Here is an 8,810-nt window from a genome sequence, read left to right on the forward strand (position 1 = left end):
ATGGGACGCTACCTATGCACCAACCTCTTCAGCGCAGGGACACTACCATCGTACTGTAAGCTAAGGCTCCTCATTGGCTTTCTCAGAGGCCTTCCCCGCTTTGCCAGGCCACCCTTCTGCTCTGACCTCAGTCTCAACCCAACCCAGCTCGACCGCCTCCAGCGCCACCGCTTCACACAAAGCGCTAGACGCAGAAATGCCAAGATAAGCGGGCGCTGCATACTGCGGTCTACCTCCGACCCCTTGGCCAGGAATAGCATCAGGGAGGTGAGATACCTCCAGGCTGTTGGGTTCTGCTCATCCTCTAACCGGAGTGACTTTAAGGCCAGCCCTCCCATCGGGATCATACAGGAGTCTCCGACGGGTTTCCAATGGAGTGCCCTGGGAGCTCGTCTGGGCCACTCTTTTAATAGACTGTCACGACACATCAATGTTTATTTCCAGAAGAAAGACACTCATCCTGTTACTCTTGCAGAAAATGCCAGTCTTCTGTTAGCCGCTCCAGAATATATGAGCAGGTTACGAAAACGTAATCAAAGTCAGAGGGCGGTCGGAGATAGGGTAGTTTTTTGGGAAAAGGACACGGCACTGGAACTAAAGCGTGAAGATAAGGACAGGTCCTCTAAAACTCCACCTGAAGAAGAAACATCGCCTGCCAAACATTCTGCGGTGCAACTATTTCACCCAAGCTCTCTGGCCACTAGATTCGGAGAGAACTACATTCATGTTGCAAATCACGTCAACACTTTTTTCTCCAGAATTGGTTCATCGGATTTAACGATTCAGAATGACTTGGAAAATGTGCACTCCAATATAGTTCCATCCAGGAGGCAAAGAAAGAGAAATACAAAAGCGGAACAGAAGCCTAGAGGGCAAATAGATGCTGAGCCAGATAAAGGCAACACCTCCAGCAACATAGCAGAAGCATACCTTCTGTTTGCAAGCCACATCAACAGATATTTTGGTGCCAAAGTGGAAGATAATGCTTCTAAAGATCAATTCCTTGGAGACAAACCCAGGCAGACAGTAGAGAGCAATCAAACGGATCCCTCAGAACTATCTACCTCTGAAACTCAAATTAACTTCTCACAATTGCATCAGGAAAAACACTCCAATTCTAAAAGTGATGGGCTTTTCCACTCCAGCACCAACACAACCCATTTTGGGGAGAGCTACCTGCAAATGGCTAACCACGTGAATGAGTATTTCAATGGACCCAAAACCTTAGAAGAAGATGATGGAGCTGATGCTTTAAGTTACTTGAGAGCGCTTGAATCCCAAGTGTACTTATCCCAGAAACCAAAGGTGGTGTCTTTTGTGGACTGCCTTCTTCAACCCACAAGTGCCATCCCCAGCCTGCTTGGTGGCTATCTCAGAGCATTACCCTGGGCCCAGAGCAGTCCCTCCACACAGACACCAGCACCACCACAGGCTGTCTTCAAAAGAAAGGTGGGTGGAACAAATCGTTCAATCATAATACACACAAAATTACAGTATGACATTAATCTCAACATTTTATGTTATGCCAAAAATGTGTTCAGTAAAAATCCAGAGGAACAGAGTAAACTTTAATATTACACCATATCATATGTTTAATATGTCTTAAAAAAATTCACGAGCGGTTGATCATAACGAGAAAACCTGCAAAGTCATGGATTTTAGCTCCAGCTGTTGGCAAACTATCTTCTGTATTCTCAGGCTGGGTTGAGTAGGACCGAGGCTGAGGAGATGACCTACACATGGATCGGTCATCTAGAGCAGCGCTTGTCTCCGGACGATCTCAGAACCTGTATCGAGACCCTCAACCAACACCTGGTCCGCTACCCATCATGCAAAGCGGTCGTGTGGCAGGTAGGATATACAGAAGACGAAATATAGAACTATGAAAAAATAGACCCATATCAAGTAAATGTAACTAATAAGTCATGTCATTCCAGCAAAAGACAGCGGTTAAAATGTTGAAACAGCGACGTGCTCATAGAGATCACCAGGAACTTCAGGATGCCATCAGGGAAACCTTGGCTCTGATTGGCTACGTGGACCCAGTCAAAGGCCGTGGAATAAGGGTGCTCTCCATTGACGGTGGCGGTACAAGGTAACTACATGTCCTACCAAATATATCTATCGGTCTATCTGTCCGTCTGTCCCTCTCTGCTGGTCTAGCGGTCCGTGAGCTAGCTAGCCTGCGTGCTTCCTGGTGGCTCATGTTAACGCTATGCCCTCCGCAGAGGTCTGGTGCCTCTGCAGCTGTTAAAGCTGCTGGAGGCGGAGACAGGAAGACCCATCCACCAGCTCTTTGATTACATCTGCGGAGTAAGCACAGGTGTGTCAAGACGTTGTGCAGGAGGAGGAGACTCCACCAGTATGAACAATATTCAGCCATCCAAAAAATAAGATGCATGTATACAATTTGAATGTAAGCCTCCTCTCACACCACCGCATGCTTTCTCCTTCTCTCTCTCTGTCGCCCCGCTGCAACACCACAGGGGCTGTCCTGGCCTTCATGCTCGGCCTGGCCCGCTTCTCCTTGGAGGAGTGTGAGGACATGTACAGGCGCTTCGGCTCCGACGTGTTCCGGCAGAACCCCCTGGTGGGCACGGTGAAGATGGGCTGGAGCCACTCGTATTACAACACAGAGACCTGGGAGAAGATACTGCGGTAGAGACAAGGGTTTTATGAGGCTGTTACTCAATACATTGGGGGGCACCTACTGCTCTCTGGAAGGCTGCAATAACATTTGTTATCTTTTATCGGTTTGGTTTCTTTCAGAGAGAGGATGGGTGAAGAAATACTAATCAGGACATCCCGAGATGTGCTGAGTCCGAAGGTAAAAAACAAAGTCAAAACTATTGTTAAATTCGACATAAAAACTTGTAGAACTACTATTACTGATGATATACTGATGCTTTGTATGATATAAAAATGTGGATTATCCAACATGGACCTCGAGTGATGATGAGTTAAAGTACACAGTTGTTAGCTGTTGTACACTGTAGCGGTACATATTGAGAACGTCCCACATGTAGCTGACGTTTGGTTGCTACCTGTCCAGGTTTCTGCGGTCAGCGCCGTGGTGAACTGGGGCACCAGCCCCAAGGCGTTTGTTTTCCGTAACTACAACCACAGGCCGGGCTCTCTGAGCCGCTACGCAGGCGGCTCCGTCTACCCGATGTGGGAGGCAGTGCGGGCCTCGTCGGCGGCCCCCGGCTACTTCGAGGAGTTCACGCTGCAGAGCGACATCCATCAGGTAAGCTAGGTGGTGCTAAGCACAGACCCCTGTGGTGTCACTATCACTGTTAGCACACTAGCTGATTCATGGCTCGGCTATCACACAGCTCAGGAGGTAGAGCGGGTTGGCTGGTAACCGCAAGATTGCTAGATCGATCCCCGGCTCCTCATAGTGTCGAGGTATCCCTGAGCAAGGCACCTCACCCTAACTGCTCTCAACGAGCTGGCTGTCGCCTTGCATGGTTGACGCCGCCGTCGGTGTGTGAACGTGTGTATAAATGGGTGAATGTTGAATATTGTAAAGCACTTTTGGTGGCCACTGGTTACAAAAAAGTGTTCCAGTCCATTTATTATCAACATGTAAACATTGGTTTAAAATACTTTTTTGTAGAGACTCTAAAGTAAAGGATACAACTGTGTATATATATATATATATACGGTACATCTGTGGTTGCAGGACGGAGGAATCATCCTGAACAACCCGTGTGCGCTGGCTGTGCACGAGAGCCGCCTGCTGTGGCCCAGGCAGCCCTTCCAGTGTGTTCTGTCCCTGGGCACCGGCCGCTACGACACCGTGAAGAGAGGCCCCACCACCACCACGAGCTGGAGGGCCAAAATCAGCAACCTCATATGCAGCGCCACGGACACAGAGGGGGTCCACACGCTGCTGGATGACCTGCTGGCCCCCGACGTCTACTTCCGCTTCAACCCCATGCTGAGAGCCGAGGTCTCTCTGGATGAGAGCCGGCCGGGGGTCCTGGACCACCTGCGCAGGGACACCCACGTGTACCTGGACAGAAACCGCCTGAAGCTGGCCAGGCTGTGTCTGGTTCTGGGGGCGGAGCGGTCGGCCGCGAGCCTCACCAAGGACTGGGTCTGTGAGCGGGCCTGGGAGGCCAAGCAGAGATGGGTATGAGGTGCGGCAGAGGGGGTTGAATGGAGGAGGTGAATGCACACAGACACACACACGCACCTATACGCACACACACACACACACACACGCTCATACACATGAAGGAGTACATCCTCAATGTGCCAGATTAGCAATGTGTTTTTAATGATCTGTTTCAGCATGCATAGCATCCACAGAAAAAGCTTGACGTGAATGTAGACAAATTGAATGCACCTTTGGTTGAACAATTCTGTACAGTTTAATTTTATGAAATTGGTATGCTAATGGTTGACCTTTCCACGTGGCACACAATACCAACACACACGATATATTCTTGTGAATCAAAGCACTTGACATTTCTAATGTACTGTATGCCGACATTGGCACTCCACGATCTCAAAGAGACAATAGTATTTCACTCTGATGGGTGAATAATGTATACAATGTATAACTGGCTTGTGAAATGTATTGTAATAAATAATATTTTGGAAAATATTACATTGATGGTTATTATTGATCACCTATGTAATTCATCCTTACTTCATTATCACATTATTAATGGGATCAACTTGAAAGTATTATTGAATGTACAACTTGACGCTATTAATACCTGCACGTCCAAAACCAAGTGATTCATTCTGGCTATGGGTATGCAAGAAATACTTAATCTATTAGGTAGTAGAAAATCCTATGTAGCATTAACCCAGAGCCACTTGAATGTGAGGGGTTAATTTCTCTATAAATCTGCTCCCTCTCCGTCAACAATAGAGAGGCTTTGTCTGAAACAGAAAGGCCTTGTGCGAGAGAGAGCTTGTGGTTGTGCCAGCCAGAGCGAAGACACAAGGTCAGTAACTACTGGTCACCCACACACACACGCGCGCACACACGCACAAACACACACGCACACACCTTCAGTCCATTGACAAATAACCCCAGTGATGAACACGACATACTTTAATTTCATTAAAACCAATGCTGATTACAGAAGTCGGTTGAATACCAGGTCCAGCAAACATATCATAATCATAATTATGCCTTTATTTATAAGACCAATGTAGTAGAATCTAGCATCACAATGGAGATGACGTGATGCTAACGTGTGGATTTCTCAAAGGATTTATTCTGTGACCCCGGAGGCAGCGGTTAGCGCTCGTGTGACCAGAGCGTGTGATGACTGTGCTGACGTCGCACATGGCGGGGGGCTGGGACGGGGGGGGGGCGCTTGGTTCCTTCCTCCTCTCATCGGTTCACCTGCTTTGACGTGACAGAGTCAGCGTGGTAACAGATAACACCGTGAGGAGAGAGATGCTGCGGGTCCCAGAAAATAAAACTACGACCTGACATTTAAGTTAACAATGTGAGTACGGCCTAAAGAAGATCCAGTGGAGGAGGTGGTTGAGGGGGCGAGGATCTCACCGCACACCGTTTGAAGGTAGGAGCTCTTGACGTTCAGATCTGTTGTCATTATTTGTATAGTAAGTTAGTAAGTTAAGTAGGTAAAATGTATTGATTCAGCACCCTTGCACATCATTTGTCACAAAGTGCTTAACAAAGTTATAAAAAGCAATACAACAATAATAAAAATAAGTGGTCATGTATACGTGAACGCCTGCCTGTACTGTTAGGTTAGCTAACGCTTGTTGATATAGGAATTGACTTTCACCTGAGCATTGATGTATCCGTTACATCAGTCAGGACAGTGTGACAAGTTATGTTTTAATTGTTGCATTGGTAGGCATCTCTTTATTATTTTGTTCCCTTGTGTATAGACTATTGGCATGCATCCAAAGACAGCCTTGTGATGGCGTCTCATCGCAGCTTTGTGTTGTTAAAGGGTAAAGAGAAATAAGTTATTGTTTATCCTTTTTTAAACAGGCTGGTCGAGGTTAGACTGTAGGGGCCTGTGCTAATATGTATTTACAATCCATCATCACTAAAATAGTCAATAACATAGCATTACTTTTGTATGTCATACTGAATATGTGAGGCACCTATTTGAATATACACATATATATAAATATATTTACAGCGTGTATATGCAAATATATAGAATACACTTAGGAAGGGGGGGTTGAGGTCATACTCATAGGGTCATACAGGTGCTGTCATTCTGTACACAAGCATTGGACCTTAACCTGAGAGAAGGTAATGTTTATAAAGTTTCATTATATATATCCGGTCGACCGAAACGTAATTTCCGTTCTCCTACAACCTTTGAGCTGTGTACGTCAGTAAACATTCACCGGAGCAAGACAAACAACAACAGCTTTGTGGGCGTAGATCTAGTTGATATAGAATCCATATTCAATCTCTCCGCATTCTTTTCACTCCCAGGCTGTTTCAGCTATCGGTCCTTCCTATCCTTCGCTCCACCCCCTCGCCAAACGAATATCGCTCCATCAGAAGTCCCGCCCCCTCTCCTAATACACGCACATGCAAAGCATCTCATTGCAGGCATTCTGTCTAGTACAGTTCCTCTCTGATAGGGGTTGAAATCCGTTCATCCTCGACAACATGGACCCGTGTTGTGCGGGGGGACCCACCCCCCCCGGCATAGAGGGTCTCTTGTGGTCACTTAGCTGAGCTGTGTGTTCACCCACTGTGCCTCTCGACCGGCCCATATGGTGGTTGGCACGCATCCCTGCTCTGCTCGATGTGTGAGGAGAGCCCAGAGCAGGGAGCCAAGTGGCGCAGCATACTCTCTGGCTTTTGTTGTCATGTGTTCGTCATACAGATGGTCGGGGCGAAGGGAGCTTGGCGCCTCAGAGGAGCGAGAGTGTCAACGCACTGCTGGTGACGTTTTTTCTCTCGGATTCAACACAGGGAGCTACAGTATATGAGTTTAACTGGTCACATCACTCTGTGTTCTGACAGCAGGTTGAGCGTGGCGAGTTGTAAGAGTGTTTTGGCCGGTCAGTAGCAGGGCAGCAGTCGTAGACAGTGGTTGGTTACAAGCACTAATACAATTGGGCTTTCTGATAAAGTTGGATTGTTGTGTGTGTTTATGTTTGTGTTGCCCAGTTATAGAGCCATCGTTTATTTTCCGTTGTGTACGGGTGCCCATTTGGATGCCTGGCCGCCTACGCAGGACAGAACTGGGGACAGAGACAGATTGTTAGCCTTGGTGGCAACCTCTCCTGGGATTTTGTCAGGAAAAGATAACCTTATTCTTTCCTCGTGGGTCACTGACGGCTGAATGCCAAAGACATTTTCCACTGGTGAGAAAAAATGGAGACAAGGGAGGAAGGGAGAAAATGCAAGACAATATGCTAATTGTTTTGAATAAAGTATCACAGGAGGGGAGGTTTCTAATGATGAACAAAAGATTCATGACCTTTGTTGTATCAAACTGAGAATGGCATTGAGATTTCTTTAAACCGGGTCAATTGCTCTTATGTTTAATTAATAAGCGAGAAGGCAGACAAATATGTCTTTCATTTGATTCCAGGTTCTCACGAGCCAACAATAAGGCCCACACTTTGATGTCAGAGAGCTGACAGGAATGTCAAAATGTGTCTGCCACATTGAAGTGGTTCAAGCAAGTTTCATTGATATCTCAAACATGTCACCGCAGCTAACCTTCCAAGCATTTCTTCTTCTTTCTGAATCAACAATGACGATACTAGAGCGGCCTAATTCTTCTGGGAGAAGTTCTTGGTATCCATTGCCCTGAATGCTTGTGATTCGTTTTGCTGTCCTGAATATCACCACTTGTTGTGGAATGGCTGGTTGATTGAGACCAGGGGGAGCTAGGACGCGTCCACTGAGAATGAGTGATTGTGTAGGTGGTTCCTGCAGCATCTCATTCATTATTCATCATGAGACGGGTGGGCAGAGTGCTGCTACTGGTAAAAGTCAGACAAGAACCTCTTTTCTTGATGCCCGGCCACTCTCCTGGGCTTCCAGCCGCCCCCACCATAATGAACGACAGAGAAATTAAACGCTACACCAACTTCAGGATAGTTCCCCGCGGACATTTGTTAAAGTTGTCAATGGACTAGAGGAGACAATACAGAGATGGGGAGGAGGGGTTCCTGGCTCTAGAGGCAGGTAGGCTACTTCCCTTTCAAGCGGTTGAAGAAAAGGTTGATATTGGGAATTGTTTTTGTTGTGTGGAGGTTACGATGGGGATAATGGCTTTAGCCTTCATTTGTGTTGCCACCTGAGGAGTCTGAAAACAAACAGTGTAATGAATGCTGTTGTATTACACTGTGTCTTTGTCCGCCATTTCGGTGTCAACATAAACACTGGTGATTAGTCTCCCAGACCCCATAAGACCTGGGAAAGACAAAAGATGGACGTTGCTGATGAGCAGAAAGATTCTAAACTCATATTTAATATTCAGTGAGGATTGCTTTCATAATTTTACACAGTAGTTTAAAGTTTGTTTCTCGCTAGCTTCTACTCGCGGCCTTGTTATGTAGACTGCGAAAAAAAACTTTTAGAAAAGAAGAATACAAAAGAGCCACTGTTAGAGTCTGATGGTGTCAGGCAAGTGGGGGAGTGATGGGAACGTTGCATTGTATGCTTTAAGAATACAGTGTTCAAATGCTATTTATTTATATAAATATAGCGTGATAAAATATTTTAATAGCTATTACTATTATTATTAAAATGTCCCCTACTATCTCCAATGTGACCAGGTGCATGTGAGTAGTGAACCTGCTGGTGGATTCCATGCACTGTGACG

General features: G+C 46.4%; 1 protein-coding gene across 1 annotated transcript; it reads left to right on the forward strand.

The window, feature by feature from the left end:
- Positions 1-4,423, forward strand: LOC307079346 (calcium-independent phospholipase A2-gamma-like; the record flags this gene model as incomplete). Its single annotated transcript, XM_079741609.1, has 8 exons — positions 1-1,449; positions 1,699-1,851; positions 1,938-2,095; positions 2,229-2,323; positions 2,487-2,658; positions 2,770-2,827; positions 3,053-3,247; positions 3,686-4,423. The coding sequence occupies 8 exons, from the start codon at positions 1-3 to the stop codon at positions 4,142-4,144; spliced, it is 2,739 nt and encodes a 912-aa protein (XP_079597735.1). The 3' UTR covers positions 4,145-4,423.
- Between the last annotated feature and the right edge of the window lie 4,387 nt (positions 4,424-8,810).

This window comes from Pollachius pollachius, assembly GCF_949987615.1.
Source record: "Pollachius pollachius genome assembly, chromosome: 8".
Taxonomy (NCBI): Eukaryota; Metazoa; Chordata; class Actinopteri; order Gadiformes; family Gadidae; genus Pollachius; species Pollachius pollachius.